Genomic DNA, 25,579 nt, shown 5'->3' on the forward strand with positions numbered 1-25,579 from the left:
CTGTTCCAACTGACTGTGTCATCCATGAGGAAGAGAGTTTAGATTTTGTGAGAAAGAAAATCAAAGTCCCTGACCAGGAAACAAGGCTGCAGTGGCATAAGTGTTGAATCCTTGACATATTGAATCTGAAGGTCAAAGACATCATAGAATGTTGGCTGCAAGAGTTCTTCATAGCTGATAGTGGGAGAAATATTTTGGAGGTGACAGGAGTCTCAGCCACCAGTTGGAGAGTTGTCCAGAGCCCTAGGGTGTATTCATCAGAAAAGACATTACATCAATCAGATACTTGACTGGCAAGTGGCAGGACTTGCCCAAATCAAGGACTTTGAATTTGCTGACCAGGTGCAGCCTGGCTGTATTGAAAGGCAGCGCCATGACAGCTGAAACAACGCCCACCTAAGGCCTACGATCATCACTGGATCCATGGCCAGTGGTGAGTAATGGCAGGAAGGGAGTCACAGGGCAGAGGTGCAATGAGGAATGGCAAGGGATATTAGCAGCAAGGGTTAGGGTTGGCTCTGAGTGGGACTCTGTGCCCAATGCTGGGTCCATTGATCAAGCACTGAGTGCCTCAGAACAAGTCTTTCCCTCGGAAACCTGCAGAAAAACACGCTATTGGTGTTTTCCCTATGATTAGTCCCCCACCAGACATTGCATGAACACCAGCCTCAATGAAATTATACCCCCTATGGTGGTAATTAATTTACTATTTAAGACCCTTTGTTGGCAGTGGGGGAGGAATACATAGGCCTTCCTGCCATAGACTTAATTACGGTGGAAATGCTAGTTAGCCAATCACTGACCAAACCGATACCCTCCCTCCTGGTTACATTAACCCCTGACAGCAACCTGACCACAGAGTAGGGCAGGAGATTCAGCCTGATGTGTGTCATAGCATTTTCCTGGCATGTGTGCAGTTGAGTTAGTCAGTGGGCGAATGAGTCAGTCAGTGGGGGTGCCTAAATGGTATTTATGGAACAACAGTTATATAGTCAAATGATAAAATATAATCTTCTAAAATATTGCAGTTACATAAAGCGTGGAAAGAGCTGTTCTTTGAAGGCTTTGATTGTAGTGTCAGTCACAGTTTAACAGGATAAGAAGAAACTCATTGTGGCATGCACAATTCAGCCACCTACTTGGTATAATCATATTGTAGTTAGCCTCACCATAACAAATTGGTTGAAATAACGATCCCTCTTAACTGCTGCCGAATCTTTTGGGTCTTAATAAGTAACGTATAGAATTCACTGTAAGGACGATTAGATGAAAAGCAATTAACCCTCTCTTACATTACCTTTCTTGCTGAAGTTGGATTTTAAGTGCACTGCTGAATGCAATTTCTTACCTGACCCCTCCAATTGCTGATTGTGGGCACTCTTAAACATTTTCAAGCCAGGACTAAATTCCTCTGTGAATACAATTAAAGCAACCTCAGAAAATAACTCAAGGTCACCTTGTTAGGAAGCACTGGGCTCACCCTTTTTAGGAGCATTGATATCAGGACTGGCAAAGTTCCCTATTCTGTGTCCAGAAGATTAACCGCAGCTATACATATCTTAACTCACCTACCACTGAAACTCTCACCCATGCTTTTTATTTCACAAAGTTTAACTATTCCAATCTTTTCTAATCAGTGTTCTATCCTTTGTCCTCTGTAAACTTCAGAGCATCTCAAGCTCATAGAGTCATAGAGGTCTAAAGTTCAGAAAATAGCCCTTCGGCACATCGAATCCACACTGATCAAAAGCAACCACATAACTATTCTAATCCCAGCTGCAATATCCTGACTTACATTATGTTAAATTGCCCTTACACCAAGTTCGCCAAAATCATTGGTTCCTGGTATTCAATGACAAAAATTCCAAATATCCTTATTTGTGCTTGAATCTATGACTCATCCTCATTCCTGTAATTGCCTCTTCTTGAATTCTCCATTCTTCAGGTTCTGGCCTCTACATAGCCCACCGCCTTTTTGTCCTATTCCCATTCATAGCCATGCATCCTGCCGGTCATCCCAAGATCTGGAATTTTCTCCCAAACTTCCCTCCTTTCCACCTCCCTCTTCTCCTTGAAGAGTATCTTTAAGAGTTGTTCCCTTATATCTTCTTCTTTGGTTCAGGGACAATTCTTGTCCTTACACCTCTGTAAAGTATCTGATGTTAGTCATGTGAAACAAATTGAAAAGTCACTTGCTGGTACAGACTGTCCCTAACTATCACTGTCAAAGTTTTTGCCATTGCATTCATCAGGACAGTTGGAAAAATGCCAAGTTTCAAATGATCGCAACAGCTTATACTCCTGCCGACTTTCCAACCAATCAACACCTTTTCCTTCTGTAATATAAACAGCTGGTTTGTTTGCAATTTGGCATTCTTGCATTTACCCTAATGCACATAAGATGAAAACTTTTGGCCACATGTCTCTCAATATACATTTGAGAATTGCTGTTCTTGTATTAGAGATATAAAGGCTGCATTATCCACTGTGAATCAGGATGGAGGATTGAACAGAGAGGCATTCTGCTCACAAACTATTCACTGCCACACTCAGAACTCCTGTACTCCCACCCCTACTGCCAGTGAACCTTAAGGGAGGTGCACGTATACAATTTACAAGCGGCTGATAAGGAAATGTCATGTGATGCATTTCCTATCATCAGCAGGAACACCACAATCACTGACATTTTGACATGACAAGATTTCAATGACTTCTTGTTGGAATCTGATTCTAAGGTCACTGTGGAGTGTTCATTGCAAGAATAAACGACAAGCATAAAAGGCCAGAATGGAAAGATTAAAAGGAAAATGTAAATGAGGGATTCAGTAAAAAGCTAGATGTGTGTAGGTAGGAGCATGCGTTGGATGAGACATGATGGGTGGTGGAAGAGGGGGGGAACGTCAGCCAGTCCCAGCAATAGGGGGGTTGATGATGAATGCACAGTAATGTTGATAATAGTTACGGTTAGGCCACTTGAACAGAGTAACCACAGAGGCAAACCACTGCTATTAAACCTCACATGAATAGCCTCATTACACTTTTTTTTAAATATAGAAGTGAAAGGAATTTGCATGATGATTTTATTCATGACCATTTGTCATTATATTGAATTACTACAGTTCTCGGGCACTCAGATTAATACAGACAATTGCTAATACTATGAGCACTGCAATCTTTGCAGTGACCAAATGCATTAAGCAGAAAATTTTACACAGCCATCTGCAACTGATTTCATTGCAGTCCCTTAGAATGAGAGAGAAGAGGTTGTCTGCCCTTATATTTCAACATGATATGCAACAATACTGAGGAGATAATAATAGAAAAAGGTAAGCGACTCAGCTTCAGAAACTTTTAATGAATAATCAGAAACCATACAACCTAGAAATACATTTGTTTCCAATGATCATCTGCTGAGTCAGCTCCTCGTAAAATTAGGAGCCACATAAAGAGTTCTATCCTGAGACAAGTCTTGCTAATGACCTATTACTGTGATTTGGAAATCTTTGACACAAATCAACCCATAGAATTAAAAATCAGAAAAACAGACATTTTAACTCAAGGATGTTTAATCGAATGTATTTCACTAATTAATATTTTTACTACTAGTTAAATTTCTCTAATGTGAGGAATAGTTAGAGTCAATAGCCATAGACTTTTCCCCAGGGCAGGATTGACTGGCAAGAGGGGTCATAGTTTTAAGATATTAGGGAAAAGGTATAGAGGAAGCATCAGAGGTAGGTTCTTTACGCAGAGAGTTGTGAATGCATAGAATGCATTGCCAGCGGTGGTGGTGGAAGCAGGGTCATTAGGGACATTTAAGAGTCTGCTGGACATGCACATGGATAGCAGTGAGTTGAGGGGTGTGTAGGTTAAGTTATTATATTTTAAATTAGGATTAAATCTCAGCACAACATCGTGGGCCTAAGGGCCTGGTCTGTGCTGTACTTTTCTATGTTCTATGTTCTAATGAGACTAATACAGTGTTTTGGTTTCGACTTGGACTGATTTGGAAGTAAATCATCTATCTTTTGCTGTTGCTGAGTCAAAATCCCTTCCTTATAACTATGGACATTCCACACCACATGGGTTACAGCAGTTCAAGAAAACAGCTCACAACCGCAGTCTTAAACACAGTTAGGAGTCGGCATTATTGCTGTCCCAGCCAGGGTAATGCTCTTATCCAACGACATTTTTAAGAAAAATAAAATTGAGATTTTAAACACATGATAAACTTGACCTTTAAGTGTTTTAATTAATTGATTAGCACACGATTGTATTTTGACAATGTACAGCTTGGAATGCAATTACAGCATGAATAACATCCAACTAAATACAGAAAGTACAACCATAATACGGTGATAATCCAACTAAGGAGTATGGAAAGCTAGATTAAGTATTTCACCCTCGTTTCATCAGAGTTGTCACGCTTATAAAGAGGTTTTTGGGCATGGACTTTAACATTTATGCAATTCTAGTTCAATATCAGGTCAATTGGGTGAGATTAAAATTCAGTCACAAATCAAACATTCTGGTACATTCAATAGTTTCTGTTGCATTATATACCTGTGTACTACTAATAACAAAGTGATTGTGCTGGGTAAATTCACTTCATATAATTCCAGTGTGCTTCTCTCAAGCAGATCCCAAGACACTGATCATTCATTTTCATCATTGTTACAGAATTTGAATCTGAACACATTCAAGTTAATGTGCATTTCTTCCACAATCAAGATTTTACTCAGTGAGAAAAACATACGCTTTGAGCTTTTTGAACTTCCGGCATTACTAGCCAATGCACTGGCTTCACCCCAAATGATATGATACTGCAGGTTCTAGTACAAATCAAATGTTACATAGACAAGATTAACTATTTAATTTCAGAACATGTGCTTGCTCTACAATACATAATGATTACTTCTGCTTGTAGGGGATTACGAATGGCAAGAAACTCATTTCAATATGTTAATGTGTGGGCGAGACAGCTTTCATTGACATAAAGCTTGTCTAACCACATGAGCAAACGTCAACCTTGCTTAAATCACCAGCTATTCTGTTTCGGAGCACCACTCTGTTCGCGTCAGTATGATTTGTGCACTTAAAGTGGTAATGTTCGGGATATACATCATGTTATTCACAAGTAAGTAACCATTTTGTTTCTCAAAAAGTGAATTATTTTCCTCAGAGCACAAGGAGACTTAATAAAAGTATTCAAAATTATGAATGGCTTTGCGAGAGTAAATAAAAATCAATTGTTTCTCCTGGAAAGAGCAGGAGTGATCAGAAAATGCTGATGTGAGTTAATTGGCAAAAAGTACAGCGAGGAGAAAGGAAGAAATTATTTTCCAGAACAAGTTGCTAGGATCTAGAATTCACTGTCTGAAAGGGTAATGAAAACAGATTCAGTGGTAACTGTTTTTAAACATTTGAGTATATACATGAAAATGAAATATACTCGGGACTATGGGGGATAAAGCAGGGGAAAGCGATGAATTAATTAGCTCTTTCAAACAGTAGGCCTAAATCAGTAGTGTTTGTTTCTGTGACTCTCAATGACTGGCATTACACTATCAGATGGTCACAGCGTTTTTTATCAAGCTTCAGCCCACTGCATGATATAAGTGATCTAATGTTCTTTCTGCTGATTGAGACATGGCGTCACACAGTTAGAATGTATCACTTTTCTGCTGCTAAAATCTATTGTGGCTGAACAAGCATCTTAAGCTTTTAACAATAATTACTTAATGTAATATAAATAATTTTTGAATTAAAACAGTCTTATTTTTATATTTATTTGTTTGTTTATTTATTTATTGTATTGTTATTTTTGTTTTTGCAGATCAGATATTGGCTGTGCCACAACAAACTGAAATAATTGAATACCTCAATGCAACCATAGGAGAAAATGTGTTATTTTCGACAAATTTAACAATCACAATGCTACAGTCAGTCCACTGGAAGTACAAATGTGAGGAAAATCAAATAAGTATCGCAATGTCCAGCTTTCCTGAACAAAACTTCAGTGATGTCTTTCAAAATTACAGTCATCGAGTGAAGGCTTTCAGTAATGGTTCATTTTTATTGTCAAATGTTCAGCGAAATGATACAGGATGTTACACAATGATACTGGTAAATACTGAAGGAAAAGAGGTGACAATAAAGAAAATATTGTTAGTCTTTGGTAAGTTGCCCAAGTGTTTGAAAATAAATCAAAATGGAAGCCCTTTGTTTCGCCTGGCCATTCCCCATAACAGAATTCTGTATCCTATTTTAGAAGCGGAACAAAAGAAATCACATGAGATTAAAAATGGAGCAAATACTTCAGGAAATATTGACAACACAACCTGGAATGTCCGTGGTAAGTTTCCAGCACTGTTTATCCAATTTGACTGATAAAGGCCATACTTTGAATGATTTTGAAACTATCTAACTAGAATGATATAATGGATTAAAGTTTTATGCAATGAGGACAGGCTGTACAAACTTAGCTTGTCTTCCCATTTACAATGTTTAATGATATTGTAGCTGAGATGTTTAAAATGATATAGAGGATCTGATAGAGTATTTGCAGACAACCTAATTCCGCTGTTGAGGAAGAAATGACATGGAGGCACAATTTTAAATTGAAGCTAGGTCATGTCGGAGTGAAATCAGCTAACAAAGTTTTACACAAATGGGGAGTGGAAATCTTTATTCTTGCCCCAAAGATTGCGGAGACTGGACCAATCGCAAAATTGCAATCATTAGATTTTTATTAGTTAATGTTATCAAGAGATATTAATCAAAGTAGATTGTGCCGTACATTGTGCTGAAGTTCAGATTAAGCATGATCTAATTGAATAGTGAAATAGGACTAATGGGCAAAATAGTGTGCTCCTGTGTCTGTGCTCCAATGTAGGCTCATTAACTCCTATGTAAAAATTGTAGGAGGTGCTTTATTATTTCCCCAACACCATTAAGCTCGCAGTGAGACAAACTGGACACCCACTTTAATGGAGAAGCTGATACAATCGTATGAATTGTCATTACAATAGAACTGAATGTTCTAGAAGAATGGGAAAATGAATGGCAAAAATAAAATCCACATAAAAATGGATACAATGCAATGTCTGTGACAAGATCGGTCTTTATCAGATGATTGGATTTGAAAAATATCAATATAATCCAACTGATCATGAAACAGTTTTGTTGTATATTTCAATGCAGCTTCCATGGCATATTATAAAAAAGAGTTCTCCTTAGGACAACACAGAGTCTGTCTGTGATAGAACCATAAGATGTTAACATAAGAACATAAGAACAAGGAGCAGGAGTAGGCCATCTGTCCTTTGAGCCTGCACGCCATTCAATAAGATCATGGCTGATCATTTCATGGAATCAGATTCGCTTACCCGCCCTCTCACCGTATCGCTTAATTCCTTTATTGTTAAAAAAAATCTATGTCAGCTTTAAAAACCTTTAGTGAAGTAGTATTAACTACTTCCCTGTGCAAGGAATTCCATAGCTTTACAGCCTTCTGGGTAAAGAAGGTCCTTCTCAATTCAGACCTAAATCTGCTCCCACTAATCTTGAGGCTATGCCCTCTTGTCCTAGTTTCACCTACCAGTGGAAACATCTTCTCCACTGCTATCTTATCTATTACCTTCATAATTTTATATATTTCTATAAGATCCCCCTCAGTCTTCTAAATTCCAATGAATATAATCCCAATCAACTCAGTCTCTCGTCATAAGCCAACACCCTCAACTCCAGAATCCAACCTAGAGAACCTTTTCTGCACTCCCTGCAGTGCCAGTACATCCTTTCTCATGGAAGGAGACCAAAACTGTACCCAGTACACCAAGTGTGGCCTCACCAGCACCTTGTACATCTGTAGCATAACCTCCGTGCTTTTAAACTTAACCCCTTTAGCAATGAATAACAAAATTCTGTTTGCCTTCCCAATTACTTGTTGTACCTACAGACCAACCTTCTATGATGCATGCACAAAGACACCCAGGTCTCCCTGCATAGCAGCATGCTGCAAAATTTGACCATTCAAGTAATAATCTATTTTGCTGTTACTCCAACCAAAATGGATGACTTCACATTTATTAACATTGTATTCCATCTGCCAGACCTTTGCCCACTCACTAAAATTATCTGTGTTCCTCTGCAAAGTTTCACAGTCCTCTGCACACTTAGCTCTGCCACTCATCTTATTGCCATTTTAAATTAAGGCTATTTACATCACCAAAGGCTTTCCTTAATGTGTGCTGGGGCATCCAATGTCAATATCTAAACAGTTTTGGACCTCTGATTAACACAAGCAATTGTGTAGCAATATAAAATCCACTTAATGTTTATTAATGATACCAGAAAACATGAGTCTTCAAAGGAGCATAATGCAGATAAAAGGTCTCTGCTACTTTAGATGAAATAATATCATAATCAATGAAAATTGAATATAAGCTTAATAATTTATAGGTTTAGGTTCACAATGACATATCCTGTGTTACAGCTTGAATTCGCACCAAGACAAAAAAAGACTTGCATTTATATATCACCTTTCACAATCACAAAGATACGTCAAAGTCAGTGAAGTTCTTTTGAAGTGTAGTGAATGTTGCAATGCAGATAAAGCAGTGACAACAAGCTCAAACAAAGAGCAATATGATAATGGTTAAAAAGTTTGTTTTAATGATATTGATTGAGGGATACATTTGACCAGAGACCTAGGGATAATGCCACTGCTCTTCTTCAAAGTAGTGTATCCACATGACCGTGCAGACAGGGTCCCTGTCTGGCATCTCATCATAACATCATCCCTTTCATCAGGGTCATAATCCCTCACTACTGCATTGGAGAGTCAGTCATGACTTTTCATGTTCATGTCCCATTATGAAATCCAGAACCTTTGTATATAGAGAGCAAGAGTACTACCAAGGTACAGATTAGCACTGACATTCCAAAACTTATTTTTAAACTTTTTTTTTGCTTAGTTGGTCAGTGAACATATTTTTCAAATAGTTACGCTCCAATTAATCATAGACTTATAGAATAGTATAACCTAGAAGATGGCCACTCAGTCCAGTGAATCAGCTAGTCGCAATCTCCTGCCTTCTCCCCATAGCCCTGCACTTCTCTTCTCGTCAGATAGTTATCCACTTTCCTTTTGAAATCCACAATTGGAAATACATTCCAGACTGGATTTAGTCATTGCGTGCAAAAAAGAAAATCCTCATGTCACTTCTTGTCTTTTTTACTATTCACCTTACATGGGTGTCCTCTGGTTTCTTGCACTTGTGTTTCCAAGAACACTCTCTCCCTATCTATTCTGTCCAGGTCCTTCATAAATTTGAATGCCTCCATCAAATATCCTTATTTCTAAGGGGAACACTACCAGGTTATTCAATAAACCAGGAGGAAGTGTTATATTTCAAGTTATTGTTCGCATTATGAATGCTACCAATTTCATATCTGGGAATTTCCAAGAGCAGGTTACTGCCAATGAAAAATAGTGTGCAATTGGAGAACTCTGAATTATATATCTAAATGGAATACAGAACAACAATCTCTCAATTGCAATGATTTCTGAAAAAATATTTAACAGCTCAGCTGTTTCTTTTTCACTTGGCTTGTGGCAGGTTAATTACATGATGTTGCTTTTAAAAAGGTCATAATGAGGATGTTAAAGTTTTAAGTATCATCTTTACGATGAATTCAGGACTGTGGAAAAGATGGACAATGTGGGAAAATCTCAAACTACGGGCCATAGTTTAAAAATAAGGAGTCACTCATTTATGACAGAAGTGAGACGAATAAAATTTGTTCGGGTGGTTGTGAGTTTTAGGAATTCCCATCCACAAAAGGCAGTGGATGCAGCATCTTTAAATAATTTAAAGACAGAGGTTGATCAATTCTTGATTACCAATGGGATGAAAGATTATCAGGGATGTTCAGTAATGGTGCAGCCAGCTCGAAGGGCCGAATGGCCTACTCTCATTCCTTCTTAAGTTGGGATGTTCTTATGTTTGTATGAAAGGGTTAGGATTTCTCCTTGGTAGATAGTTTTTGTTCTGGTTAGTATGCTAGGTTAATGTTACATTTTTGCTATCTCTCCTGGTACTGAGACAAGAGAGGAAAGCTTGGTTCCTCTAGAAAGGAACATCCAAACAAAGTAGTACTTGCTGATCTCTGTCACTGATACGTAGGTTGGATATGTAAATGGAAAAATGGAAAAATGAGGAACCTGAGCTTTTCACATGACCACTTATTTCTTAATGGTCAGAACTGCTGATGAGCTTGCTTGCTGTTTTCCTCATTGGTTTATGTGAGACTCTGGGATTGTTCCCTTTGGAAGAGAAACTCAAGGGAAGATTTATTAGAGGTATTCAAAATTTTTGGCAGTTTTAATGGATTAAATAATGAGAAATTGTTCCCACTGCCAGCAAGCTCGGGAACTGAAGGTCACCAAGTTGAGAGGATTGGTGAAGGTACCAGAGAGAGAAGACCAGGGGAATTGGTTGTTTTTACATTGAGTTGTTAGGGTCTGGAATGTGTTGGGTGAAAAGATATTGCAAGCAGATTCAGTACTGACTTTCAAAAGGGAACTGGCTATACAATTACAGAGTAGAGGAGTGTGGTTGGGTAGTGGTTAGCGGGAGAGAAGGGGAATGTGGAACCGAGTGGATAGCTGAAAGAGCCAGTGTTGGCACAATGGCTGAGCAGTATCCTTCCATGCTGTGAAGTTCTATGAAATTTTCAATGGTATTATACTAGATTTTCAACATTTGCTTTCACTTTTAAATATACAGTCTTCTCAGCCAAAACTTCATATCAATTGCTTTCTTATTACAAACTGTTGTGTGTTATTATGAGTGTCAGACCATTTCCTTACTTCGGCACATCAATGCATTGTAGCCTTAAACACGGAGATCAACAGTTTTAGATCAATAATCAGGATGTGGCAATGCTGTAGAAAACAAAACAAAAGATTAAAGCTGTATTAAATAATGACAAATGAAACCAGAGAATGCCGAATTGATGCATCAGATTGATTAAGATTTCAAAGACAAAGATAGGTGAAGAGTTTAAGTGCTAGCACAAAAAGTGTACAAAATAACAATAGTACTTGATTAATGAAATGTCCCACCAAAACTCAGCATCAAACCAGTTTCTATTTCTGTTCAGTCAGTTCAGTTTGCTGGACAGCTAGTTTGCAATGCAGGAGATGTCAACAGCAGTTCCCACACTAGCTGAGGTTGCCATAAAGGATTTATTTTCTCAATCTTTCTGCACACCTGAGCAATGGTGACCCTCAGATTAAACCACCACCAGTCATCTCTCTCTCTAAAAAGAGAGCAGCCTGATGGTCTGGGAGCAAGTGAGGACTGAAGATGCTGGAGATCAGAGTCAAAAAATATGGTGCTAGAAAAGCACAGTCAGTCAGACAGCATTCAAGGAGCAGAAGGATTGTCGTTTTGGGCCTAATCCTGACAAAGGATTTCACCCCGAAACATTCATTTTCCTATTCTATAAAATTGCTCGGTGGCTAATTTAACTCCTTTTAGTTTAAAAATGTTTAACATCCGCAAAAAGAGGACCAATTATAAGTAGCTGCACTTAGGAGCAGAGGAATAGGTGTCAGTTGTCAGCTCCTTTAGCCTGTTGCATTATTCAGTTAGATCGTGACTGATCTGTGTCCCAACTTCATTTACCTGTTAAATGTAAATATTTACATAAATTATGGGTGGTGGGCATCAAATACAATCCCTTAAAGAAAAATATTTGTCCACCCAATCATTTTCAATCTGTGAATTAACTTTAATTTTTAAGCTTTTTTTAATGGATGGGACATTTGCAGCAATGATTCAGCCTCATACTTATATTTATGCATATAAACATAGATGTATATTTTATCATAACATGATTTTCATGCACTGGATTCCCAAAGTAACTGACTTTTTTCTGTCACTATTTGCACTAATATCTAAAATAAAGATAGGGCAGCACGGTATCTCAGTGGTTAACACTGCTGCCTCAGTGCCAGGGACCCAGGTTTGATTCCAGCCTCGGGCAACTGTCTGTGTGGAAGTTTGCACATTCTTCCCGCATCTGTGTGGGTTTCCTCTGGGTGGTCCAATTTCCTCCAACAATCCAAAGATGTACAGGTCAGATGAATTGGTCATGCTAAGTTGCTCATCGTGTTCAGGGACGTTAAGGGTACGTGTATTCGTGAGGGGTAAATGTAGAACAATAGGTTCAGGGAATGGGTCAAGGTGGGTTACTCTTTGAGGGTCAGTGTGGACTTATCGGGCCAAAGGGCCTGTTTCCACACTGTCGAGATTTTATGGATAAGAAGATTAAAATTACTTTACATTGTGGTTTACTTGTTATAGAACTAAATCAGTATTTCCACCCTGTAAATTCAAAATTGAAAGGTTCCAATTAAGATTTTGAGTCCGTTACATTGTAGTTTGTGTTTAGTATGTGTTTTTAATTATTGTTTGCCTTTTTTTTATTTTCTTAATTGACACTGTTTCACTGATATATGGGATTGACTTAAAATTATAATGTTCATTTTACAAAAATTGAACATTGGTACAAGTCACCAAGCTACAAAATAGGTTTGCAAGCCCCAAGAGAGATACAAAGAGGAGCAACATAAATGGAAAAGGGATGACTGTTGAGACAAGAGTTAATAAAATAGCCTTCAGTTCTTACTATAAATAAGCAACAGATAAGGAGTCATTTTTTTGGTGTGCAGAGAATATTGGATGGTTTCGTTCCAGCAAGTCCTGAACATTACTTCAAAATAAAACAGGACAATATGACAAGAGGCTGCAAGTATAAACTTACAGGTGAATTTTAATCAGGGAGAACTTTTTGTTTTATTCAGAGTTAAAAACGCCTGGAATAGTATATCAGGTGCAAAGACAGAGAATGCTGGAGAAACTCAGCAGGTCTGGCAGCCTCTATGGAGAGAGAAACCGAGTTAACATTTTGAATCCAGTTTGAGTCTTCCTTCATTCTGAAAAAGATTCGTACTGGACTCGAAACATTTATTCAATTTCTAACGCCACAGATGCTGCCAGAATTGCTGAGTTTCTCTGTGCTTGTCTCAGATTTCCACCTTCCGTAGTATTTTGCTTTTAATTTAGCTTATCAGGCAATGAATGCTACTCTGACAGTTACAAAACTAAACTACGATTTGGCAAGAATTTTATTCCCTTCCTTGAATTCCCAGCTTTATATGCGTGTGGTTGTAGATATCTACTGCTTTAAAGGGTGGAGGCATACAAAAGTCTGCTTCGGAGGCAATATAACAGAAACCACTTAATCCCGTCTGAGAAAACAGCTGTCTGACCCTAATAACTTCAAACCATAAATTTGTGGATTTCATGTAAAGTTGGTTTTAAGCTTCTTTCTAGTCTTCTTTACTTTGTAAATCTCTTAGAATAGCATGACAAATTTCTACTGAAACAAGTCTGACGAATCTTTGGAAAGGAATTTGACGAATAATCATCAATCTCTTGGGAAATTATTTCCATAGTCAGGAATAGTCACTGGGATCTTCTTATACCAATAATGAATGATAAGCTACTTTAAAGATTTTGATTCATAAACAGAATCAATACAGGACACATTGACGGGAGAATGCATTTTACTGGTGAGAAAGAATTATCAATAAGCAATTATACTGTGTTAATTTGGAAAGGAATAGGCAGAAGAGCACAAGACTGTTCCTTTATCTCTCTGGGAGGTACTGCAGTTGGCCAAATGCAGAGAAATCATAACAGCATTTGTGGAAATTTTGTCTGTTCAGAATTGTCAACAATGTTGGACCACTGTGAGATTGCAATTTTACGAGAAGTGGCAAGAAACAGAGGAACTCTTCAATAATGCTCATGCAACATTGCTACAACTGGCAGTGTTCTTAATCTGTCACCACTTAAATTCAGAATCATCCATCCTTTGGTTTCACATCTTATCTATCTACATGAAATGGATAAAAAAGTTACCTCTTTTTAAAAAAATTATACTTAGTTAAAGAATTTCCTCAGAAATCTGAATGAATTTCCACTTAGTCTTTTCACAAACACTTATTTTTGATTATCAATACAGCAGGTAGAAAAAGAGCTTTAAATTAATTAAATTCTTAGTAACTTGCTGTAGGAGGAGTGTTTGAAGGAAATAGCTGAATGACTACAATAAGAATTCAGCAGAATCTCGAGGGTTCAACATAACTGGCTCTGCCTAAAGAGTAGCTTATTAAGAACTTAGCAAAAAATTGACTTAAAGAGTAAACATATTTTGAATGGATACTATGCGGAATTCGATCTGAACAAAAAAAAATTTGCAGATGCTGAAAGTCCGAAACAAAAGCAGAAGTCGCTGGAGAAACACAGCAGATCTGGCAACTTGGTGGAGAGAAAGCAGAAGGGACACTAGACCCGAAAGATTAACTTTGCTTTCTCTCTGCAGATCAGTAAAATCAGTACTATAATTTGCACACAAATGCAGAAATTGCACTTACTTAGGGCAAAACAACAGCAAGAGTAATTCTGAAGAATGGACACTGGACTCAAAATGTTAACTCTGATTTCTCTCCACAGATACTGCCAGACCCACTGAGTTTTCGAGCAATTTCTGTTCTTTTATCTGATTTTCAGCATCTGTATTTCTTTGGTGTTTTATTGAGTAATTCTGATATTGTGAAGTGTGAAATTGGCAATAGCATGTCCACAGCACATTTTGCATCTTTCCAAACTGTACAGATTTGAAAATAATAATTGGAAGAGGAGCAAAACAAACTGTAGGCTTCTTATCACCCCTGTCATAGTTACGCAAAGTCAAAATTAGTTCATTGTGTAACATATCTGGGGAGTTGGGCATTGATGGCAGAGGGAATAGAGTTTTTGTGTCTTTGGTTATTTTCTCCACAAGACGAGACTGAGAGGGAATAGAATTATTTATGCCTTGTACATCCTGATGCATGCACTTACTTATTATCATAGTTTGATCCTGAACACTGTATCCTGTAAAATAATTGAAAACTACATACAGATGAGCAATGCCATGCAGTCAGTCCTTTGCCTCCACTGAGACCTACCCTTTGACCAGCACCATTTCTTTGAAATTTAGATCTGCTCTCCTGCTTAGGAAAGCCATTGCAAATCTTAATCATTGCACGTTTGGAAAAGAGTTTCCTAACCTCAGCTTTGAACATGCACAAGTCAATTACTGCTTCAAATCAAAGCATTATGTACATTTTAAACTTCTTAATGAAGAGTCACAATGGTTTTTAGACCATCAACCATACCAGCAGAAGACATAAGTAAAATCGCTATTCTCAGTAAATGTGACAACAGCCTTCTAATATTGCAAAACATTAGAACAGCATTAATACTTCAATCACAAGAATTGGCCTTGGTTCTGTATTTTGCTCAGGGCAAAATAAATTCATGTGAGACAAATTTAAATTGAGTGGTTGGAGTTCAAGATTGTCTTCATGGACTCTGCTGCCTTTTACAAAATGAAATGATATAATATTTTGTGTTTGTTTTAGCATTTCATAGCTGTAATAAATGTATTGGTTAATGTGTTTTAATTTTTTTGACAGACAAAAGGTCTTTGTTGTCTTTGAAAGTGATGAAGCATTTACTCAAACCTTATTGCTCATTATTTCCATGTTGCTGCTGGAACACTATAAATAACTGTCCCACTTTGTTCCTTGGATATTTTTTTGTAGGACTTTCTGAAACTTGACACTAATATAAAGTTAGTATTGATTGCTGGAGTTTCAATCTCACTCATAAACCATGCTCCTAAATGACTGAGAGGCATTTTATTCTTTACCAGTTTTCTTCATATCGAATTCATACTTTGTTCCCTCCTCTCCACCATAGGCATTGTGATTGGTGTCTCCGTGCTTGGAACTTGTGTAATCTGCGCAGTAGTTATATATTTCATAAAGAAAAGGAAACAAGAAAGTACAGAAGCTGGTACGTGAGATCTTTGTCTACATGAAAACACAGTAGTAGCATAACACTCCGACATACAAGCTCACTTACAACTCAATATATTTTGTCACATTGTAGTAGGAACTTTTTGAGGTCAGTCACTTGGCAACACAAAGTTTTAATTTTGCAAAAAAAGGGAAACAGGTTGTGAAATCTTTCTGCCTTGCTCCCATTGGGACAAATGTAAGAATACCAGATTTTAAATCATCACAATTTATACTGTAGAGGAAAGATTGCTGATTGCTTGGCATGGGAGTGTGACGCTGGAAAAGCACAGCAGGTCAAGCAGCATCCGAGGCGCAGGAGAATCGACGTTTCAGGAATAAGCTCTTTATCAGGAAGGCTTATGCCCGAACCAGCGATTCTCCTGCTCCTTGGATGCTGGCTGACCCGTTGTGTTTTTCCAGTGCCACACTCTGGACACAAGCCTCCAGTATCTGCAGACCTCACTTTCTACTCATTGCTTGGCATGCCAACTTTGAATGCCCAAGGCATTACCATGGAGAAAGCAAAAAGGAACCAAAAGCTCCTGGGGTTTTTTTTATTCACTTGTGGGACATTGGTGTCACTGGTTGGCCAGCATTTATTACCCAAACCTAGTGGCCTTTGAAAAGGTGAATGTGAGCTATCTTTTTGAACCACTGCAGGATTTTAATCCAGTGGTAATGAAGGAATGGTGGTACATCGCCAAGTCAGGATTTTCCTCAGATTTAGATTCCCTACAGTATGAAAACAGGCCCTTCGGCCCAATAACTCTACACTGACCCTTCAAGGGTTAACCCACCCAGACCCATTCCCCTATCCTATATTTACCCTTGACTAATGCACCTAACACTATGGGCAATTTACAATGGCCAATTCACCTGACCTGCACATGTTTGAATTGTGGGAGGAAATCGACCCACCCAGAAGAAACCCACACAGACACAGGGAGAATGTACAAACTCCACACAGACAGTCGCCCAATCGAACCCAGGTCCCTGGTGCTGTGAGACAACAGTGCTAACCATTGAGCCACCATGCCACCCCATAAGCCACCAGGAACGTTTGGATAAAGTTGGAAGTCACATGACACTAAGTTATAGTCCAACAGTTTGATTTGAAATTACAAGCTTTCGGAGCACTGCTCTTCTGTCAGACAAAGAAACACTGCTCCCAAAGCTGGTGATTTCAAATTAACTTGTTGGACTATAATCTGGTGTCGTGTGACTTCTGACTTTGCCCACCCGAGTCCAACGGCACCTCCATGTCAATTCAGGATGGTGAGTGGCTTGGAAGGGGAGTTGAAGACAGTGGTGTTCCCTTGTATCTGTTGCCTTTGTCCTTTTAGATAGAAATGGTTGTGTGCTTGGAAGGTGCTGTTGAAGGATCTTTGATGAATTTCTGCCGTGCATCTTATAGATAGTACACACTGTTGCTACCGAACCTCAATGGTGGAGGAAGTGGATGTTTGTGGATGTAATGCCAGTCAAGTGGTCTGCTTTGGCCTGGATGGCATCAAGCCTCTTGAGTGTTGTTGTAGCTACAGCCATCCAGGGAAGTGGGAAATATTCCCCAAGACAGAGGGTGGTAGTGGAGGCATGTTTTTCAGACTGGAGGCCTGTGACCAGTGGAGTGCCACAAGGATCAGTGCTGGGTCCACTACATTTTGTCATTTATATAAATGATTTGGATGTGAACATAGGAGGTATAGTTAGTAGGTTTACAGATGATGCCAAAATTGGAGGTGTAGTGGATAGGTGAGAAGGTTACCTCAGAGTACAACAGGATCTTGATCAGACGGGTCAATGGGCTGAGGAGTGGCAGATGGAGTTTAATTTAGATAAATGTGAGGTGTTGCATTTTGGAAAAGCAAATCAAAGCAGGACTTATACACTTAACGGTAAGGTCCATGGGAGTTTTGCTGAATAAAGAGACCTTGGAGTGCAGGTTTCTTGAAAGTAGAGTCTCAGGTAGATAGGATAGTTAAGAAGGCTTTTGATATGCTTTCTTTTATTGGTCAGAACATTGAATAGAGGTGTTGGGAGGTCATATTGTGGCTGCACAGGACATTGGCTAGGCCGCTATTGCAATATTGCATGCAATTCTGGTCTCCTTCCAATTGGAAAGATGTTGTGAAACTTGAAACGGTTCAGAAATGATTTACAAGGATGTTGCCAGCGTTGGAGGATTTCAGCTTTAGGGAGAGGCTGAATAGACTGGGGCTGTTTTCCCTGGAACATCAGAGGCTGAGGGGTGACCTTATAAAAGGTTTATAAAATCATGAGAGTCATTGTTAGGATAAATAGACAAGGTATTTTCCCTGGGGTGGGGAGCCCAAAACTAGGGGGCATGGGTTTAGGGTGAGAGGGGAAAGATATAAAAAGAACGTGAGGGACAATTTTTTCATGCAGAGGGTGGTGTGTGTATGGAATGAGCTGCCAGAGGAAGTGGTGGAGGCTGGTATAATTACAGCAATTAAAGGGCATCTGGATAGGTACGTGAATAGGAAGTGTTTAGAGGGATATAAGCCAAGTGCTGGCAAATTGGATTACATTGGGTTGGTTTGTTTGATCAGCATGGACAAGTTGGACCAAAGAGTCTGTTTCTAGATTAGATTACTTAGAGTGTGGAAACAGGCCCTTCGGCCCAACAAGTCCACACCGACCCGCCGAAGCGCAACCCACCCACCCCTACATTTACCCTTTACCTAACACTACGGGCAATTTAGCATGGCCAATTCACCTGACCTGCACATCTTTGGACTGTGGGAGGAAACCGGAGCACCCGGAGGACACCCATGCAGACATGGGGAGAACGTGCAAACTCCACACAGTCAGTTGCCTCAGGCAGGAATTGAACTCAGGTCTCTGGCACTGTGAGGCAGCAGTGCTAACCGCTGTGCCACCGTGCTGCCCAATTCTGTGCTGTACATCTCTATGACTCTATGACTGTATGACTTGTGCCTTGTAAATGATGGACAGGCTTTGGGGAGTCAAGAGGTGAATTAATTGCTGCAGTTTTCTTAGTCTCTGACCTGCTGTTGTAGCCACTGCGTTTATGTAACAAATCCAGTTGAGTTTCTGGTCAATAGTAACGCCCAAGATGTTGTCAATATCATTGAATGTCAAGGTTGGACGAATAGATTCTTTGTTGGAGATGGTCATTGTCTGGCATTTGTGTGGCATGAATGTTACTTGCCACTTTTTAGCCCAAACCTGGATGTTGTCTGGTGTCTGGAGAGTCATAAATGGTGCTGAACATCATGCAATCATCAGCAAAACTACCCACTTCTTACCTTGCGATGGAGGGAAAGTCATTGATAAAGCAGCTAAAGATGTTTGGGCCTAAGACACTACCCTGCAGAGGAGTCCCTGCAGAGATGGCCTGGACTAAGATGACTGACCTCCAACAACCACAACCATCTCCCTATTTGTCAAAAATGACTCCAACCACCAGAGGGTTTGCCCCCTGATTTCTATTGATTTTAGTTTTGCTAGGGTCAAATATGGCCTTGATGTTGAGGGCTATCACTCTCACCTCACTTCCGGAATTCAGTTATTTTGTCCATATTTGAACCAAGGCTGAAGTAAGGTGAGGAGCTGAGTGGCCCTGGCAGAACCCAAACTGGGTGTCACTGAGCAGGTTATTGCTGAACAGGTGCTGCTTGATAGCAATGTTGATGACCCCTTCCATCACTTTACTGATGATTGAGAGCAGACTGAGGGGATAATAATTGACTGGGTTGGATTTGTCCTATTTCTTGTGTACATGACATCCCTGGGTAGTTTTCCATATTGGTGGGTAGATGCCAGTGTAGCAACTGTACCAGAAGAGCTTGGCCAGGGGAGCTGCAAGTTCTGGAGCACAAGACTTCTGTACAATTGCTGGAATGTTGTCAGGGCCCTTAGCCTTTGTTGTGTCTAGTGCATCCTAGCACTTCATGATATCACATGGAGTGAATCAAATTGGCTGAAGATAGGTAATCTGTGATGCTGAGGACAACTGGAGGAGACTGACATGGATCATCCTCTTGGTTATTTAAGAATGGTGTAAGTCTTAAACTTATTCCTTTTTTTTCCAGCTCCTTGCATATGAACAACCAGTCTGATGGTTGGAGGATTTCAGCTATAGGGAGAGGCTGAATAGACTGGGGCTGTTTTCCCTGGAACATCAGAGGCTGAGGGGTGACCTTATAGAGGTTTATAAAATCATGAGAGGCATGGTTAGGATAAATAGACAAGGTATTTTCCCTGGGGTGGGGGAGCCCAAAACTAGGGGGCATGGGTTTAGGGTGAGAGGGGAAAGATATAGAAAGAACGTGAGGGGCAACTTTTTCATGCAGAGGGTGGTGTGTGTATGGAATGAGCTGCCAGAGGAAGTGGTGGAGGCTGGTATAATTACAGCAATTAAAGGGCATCTGGATAGGTACGTGAATAGGAAGGGTTTAGACGGATATAAGCCAAGTGCTTGCAAATGGGATTACATTGGGTTGGTCAGTCTTCCAGGCTGACAAGACCCAACTCTATCTCATCAGCACTTCTCTCGAGGTAGAGCTGGGCATCATAGACATACATGTGAAAGTGAAACTTGTGTTTTCAAACTATATTGCTGAAGGACAATATTTAGATACAAAAATAAGTGATGGCCAAAGATAGATCCTTGGCGGGCAACAAATGTAATAATTCAGGCCCAAGAAGTGAAGCCATTGCAAGTTTTACTCTGGATATGATTAGATAGGTTAAAAATAGAACCAAGTAATAGCAGTCCCACCCATCTGGGTAACAATGGGTAGGGGTTTTGAAGAGAGTGAAATGATCAAATATGTCAATGTCTGAAGACAAATCAAAGAGCACGAAGAAGAAAACTTACTGTTCTCATGGCTACATGGGATATAATTCAAAACGATATGGTGCTGTTTTGAAACAATTTCATGGACCGTAATAGGAAAGACAATTGGATGAGTAAAATGGGCAGTTGAACCACATTTGAATATTTTCAGCCACTACTGTTGGTGCAACCCATGGGAAATTCATCCAGAATTGACAAATGCTATTGGAGGTGCGCAATAGTTTACCATTGAAAAAGGGCATTAGAAACAAGGAACAATTATTATATTTCTGGAAGGAGATGAGCTTGGCAAATTTGGTGAAAATATATGGTTAAGATCAATCAAAAAGATGTGAACTTGGTCTAAATGAATTCTGATATCCTAAATTTCCTAATTTGTCAAGTCCAATTATTCTAGAAAAGCCAACAGAAAAATAATTGATTTCCAAATTGTGATCTGGTGATAGAGACTGTGAATACCATAATGACAGTGCATGTTACTAATTTTCTCATTATTATTATAATGATTCCAGGTGTGAAGAACAATGAGAATTTAAATAGCAACACTCCAATGGTCGTTTATTCAACTTATGTAGGAACGTATCCTAACTATGGGAAGTCACGTCAAAATACTTTGAATCAAACGTGACAAGGACCTTGCTGTGCAATGGTATTTAAAAACAAACAGTGGAGCCTCAATCATCTGCATTCCCATTTTACACCTTCTTCATTATTCACGAGAAATCTTGGCAAGGACAAACACCATGGAAATAACTAAAAGACCAGATGCCCCTGCATCCACATTCTGGTGGATCCATCATTCTCCTGAGGCAATGAAAAATGTTTCTCCAAAATGGAGCTGCTGCAAAGCTGCCTGGTGATGATATCACATTCGTGTCTTCACTAATTCTGTTCGTGATTGTCATGGCATTGAGCTTTGGACAGATTGTCTGTTTACATGGAGCTAGAATTAAATAGGCTCCTGGGCTGGTTAGCAGCAAAATGTGGAGGACCAATTTAAAGCTAACACACCTAGTAGAAAAACAGACATGACCATTTTAAATTACCAATTCTCACCCTCCCAAGATGTCAATGGTAAGTAAATTCAGGAGATATGTAAAACAATTAGTTGAAGTGATCACATCATTGGGTTCAAGCTCTTCCATGTTGAAACTAACACTACCTAATACAATCACAAGCTAACTTGACATTCATATATTGCCTCTGCCAAACAGGTCCAGTAAACAGACATGCATTGACAATAAAGCTGCTGATTCTACGCTCTGATTCTACCCCTTTGGCTCAGGGTCTTATGGTTATTAGTGATACCATGTTTTTCCTATCTTCCTAAATCACTGGCAGATCCACACGAATAGGTGTTGAGACAGGACAGAATTGAAACTGACAACTATATTGTAAAAGAAACCCACAAATGAGAATACTTTTTTGTGGAGGTCACCGGTACCTAAGAAACAACACATTCAAATTCAAATCAGTTTTATTTGCTGCATTCTCAAATCTGTGCTGATTTCTTCTACCTGCCAAAAGAGAGTCCCTTATGTAAGAGAATCAAGCATTTGCAAAGTTCTGTGATACCAATACATGGCACATCATTAAAAAGGAAGTGGCCTGGATATTCCAATGGCCAGAGAATCAGAGCAAAGGGAGTTACACTTTGAGAGCCTGTGGAATCCCAGACACAGCCGACACCGTGGGAAGCCTCCAGTGGGCAGTTCCCCTGAATCTTTCTGAAATACCCCTCGATCTCCGAGAATTCAGAGGGTTTGGCTTCCATTAAGTTGATAGTTACCCAGGAAAACTGAGAGAACGAGGAACCAACTGTAACCTCTTGGTAACTATTAAAGTCACCATACAATCCCCAAACCATGCCTCCCCCAAATGCCAAACAAGACCCGAGCCACCACAATTCTATTCCCTTCTCACAATCAGTCTGAACATGCAACAGTCCTGATGCCACACTCTGCCCATAGCCACAACCAGCCAGAATGTTTGGGACCCAACATGATCTGTCCATCATCATCCCATGCTCCCCAAACTTCACTATGGCCAGTGCCCTTCACCTCTCAGTCCATGAAGGTACCTACACATTGGCCCTGATGCCATCCTTATCCACAAGCCCTCCATCTGGCCCAACATCCACCACCCACCTGCCTTAACACTCATTCTCGCTCACCAACCCAGATATCCCCCATCCTCACCTACCCTAAGATTCCTCATTCGCCTGCCTTAACGCTCCATCTTGCCCACCAGCCTCACATCAATCACTTACATGGCACTCTATCCACTTGGCATCCTAATCCTTTAGCTAACTACACCCTACTACCACATTTGCATGCTCACCCTTTCACAACAGCAGTCAAAGGGTCTGATAGCTGCTGGGTATTTAAATCTCAGAAGGTGGCAAAGGACTGTTGCAGAAGAGAGTGTGGTTTAACTTCCCCTAGCTATCCTGTATTGTGCAATAATGAGGTTCATTTTAGCTGCACGCTGTATTTCAGCAGGAGCCAAGATCAGAATTCACATCTAGAAATATGTAGCTCAATACTAACGTTTAAAAAAAAAAGTGGACTGTGATCGCTACTCCTTGGAATCTCCAGTGTTTTCTAAACTGATCAGATTTATAGCACTGATAAAGATGTTTATGGAATTATCATCAATGTTAATTTGTGCATACTTGTATTTAACATAATTTAAGATACAATTATTGGAGCATTGAGGTGACTCTGGTATAAAAACAGCAAGTGATGGAACAAACACGGATGGTAAGAAAACGTCGATGCAGAGAGAGAAACAGAGTTAACATTTCAAGGCTATGACCTTTCTCCCACTTCTGATTAAAAAGTGCTGCCTAATCTGCAGAGTTATTTTTTCCAGCATTTTCTGTTTTTGTTTTAAGTTTTCAGCATCCACTTTTCTGATGTAATCCTGGCCTTGGACCTTTTGCTTGAAGGTGTTCTTCCTAATAACAGATTTGCCAAGTCATGGTATCAAATTATTCCAAATGTGAGTGTTATAAACTGGGCTGCATGAATATTCACATGGAGATACTCAATATTTGGAACTGATTTTTGTTTTTGCTAGCTATTTTGACGAAGTTACTAACCTTTTCATTTTTGATGGTTTAGTGACTCTCTTAAAGTGCTAACAGGGGAATTTGAAGCAAAAAGTTGAAGTATCAGCACATAAAATGTCAACTCCCAATTTCAAGGGATATGATTATTAAATGTTCTGTTGGTTTTCTAACATTGCTTACTGTTTGTGAAATTGAAAGTGCTACCCTTTGTTTTAATGTACAGTTTGGTTTTACTAATCTTTCATATTTTACTCAGTTGTTAAGATATTTATGTTCAATAAAAGTTCGGTAAAAGTTAATCCTTCCTTTATAATTTTTACTTCCACTATATAAAACTAAATGAGGTCAAAAATTCCCTATGGAATAGAATTAACTTTTTTGCAGTCTTGAATTGAATTTTGTTAATTTGGGATTTTAATGTGATTCTATTGAATTAGAATTTTTTTATTTATATATAAATTAAATTGATTTGAGTTTGATGCACATTAAACTGATATTTAATAAACCGAATCCGAATCCTCTGCATATGCTTGCATTAGTTTAAAGAAATTAGATTATTCTAAAACATTATGCCGATGTGTATTATTGTCCCACTGAATTAATTAAATATATTTGTTGGTATAGGGCAGCAAGAAAAGTAAAAATGGCAATGCATAAATTGAACAAATGAGCTCTTGTAATATTTAAATATGTGGAAAAGAATTGTGGTAACATTTACAAGTAATGTATTATGAAACCAAATTATTTCAATGTTAATGTCTGCTACATGTCCAAGCAATCTGAGAGGGAAAGATCCAAAGGTAGATTTTCAATGCAAGGTCAGAAATCTGAGACTGAATGAATTCCAAATCACGATCCTTTGCCAAACTGCTTTGCTCTTGTGACACTACATTCAAATGGAAGTGGCCTGACAGGCCAGGAGGTGAGTAGGTGACTGAATGACAAAGACAGCTGAAAACCCTGGTAGATGGTTGTCAGTACAGGGATAGTGCACAGCAATGCATGGAGGACATGCAGATGAGATTATGGAGCAGTGCTAGAAACAGCAGAAGGAGTTCCGGGGTGATCAGTTAGAAATCAATGCAGAGAAAGCTCCCCACTGACCACTCCACATGACTGCCAACTATGTAGCCTCATGCACCTCACTTGTTGGGTTCATCGAAAGGAGATCTCAAAATTCCAACAGTGAATTGCTCGGCCCTTTGATGAGCATTGTGGTGGAGCACAATGAGATCTCTGAGCCATACGGCAGTCATGGAGCAGAGACTCTCTCAGGTATGTCCTGGGACTGGGTCCAAGGTAACAAGTCACAGCTGGATGCCTTTTTTCTCCAGTTCACAGTTCACTGAGAGGAGATGAGAGAAGGGTAATAGAATTTCACAATGGCAGCCTCAGCATCGGCTCAGAGTTTGCCCAGAGTTGTGCTTTAATGAGCTTAGAGCTATGCTTTCATGAGCTTGAGGGGCTATTCATTGGTGGTAACCTCGATTCCTGCTGCTACCCAGTCTCTGCCCTTTTGAAAATACAAAATTGTCAAGAAGTCATTGGATTCCAAGATGACTTCCAAGGGCATGCATTTTAAATCTCCCCCTTACTGGATCCTGACCCATGTTCCCATACACATCCCACCACCCCACTCTTGCTTCTTGAAAGCCATGGATCAATAACCCTTTAA

The 25,579-nt window shown here is 39.4% G+C and overlaps 1 protein-coding gene across 2 annotated transcripts; it reads left to right on the forward strand.

The window, feature by feature from the left end:
* Positions 1–5,046: 5,046 nt before the first annotated feature.
* LOC140486405 (uncharacterized) lies at positions 5,047–24,203 on the forward strand. Of its 2 annotated transcripts, XM_072585488.1 has the most exons (5): positions 5,047–5,137; positions 5,837–6,178; positions 6,272–6,355; positions 15,888–15,983; positions 21,344–24,203. In XM_072585488.1, exons 1-5 carry the CDS (start codon positions 5,083–5,085, stop codon positions 21,457–21,459), a joined length of 693 nt encoding a protein of 230 aa, XP_072441589.1. In that variant the 5' UTR covers positions 5,047–5,082; the 3' UTR covers positions 21,460–24,203. The 2 variants fall into 2 exon arrangements, with proteins under 2 accessions (XP_072441589.1, XP_072441590.1); XM_072585489.1 differs by lacking the exon at positions 15,888–15,983.
* The last annotated feature ends 1,376 nt before the right edge of the window (positions 24,204–25,579 follow it).

The sequence above is a fragment of the Chiloscyllium punctatum genome, chromosome 15, assembly GCF_047496795.1.
Source record: "Chiloscyllium punctatum isolate Juve2018m chromosome 15, sChiPun1.3, whole genome shotgun sequence".
Lineage (NCBI taxonomy): Eukaryota > Metazoa > Chordata > Chondrichthyes > Orectolobiformes > Hemiscylliidae > Chiloscyllium > Chiloscyllium punctatum.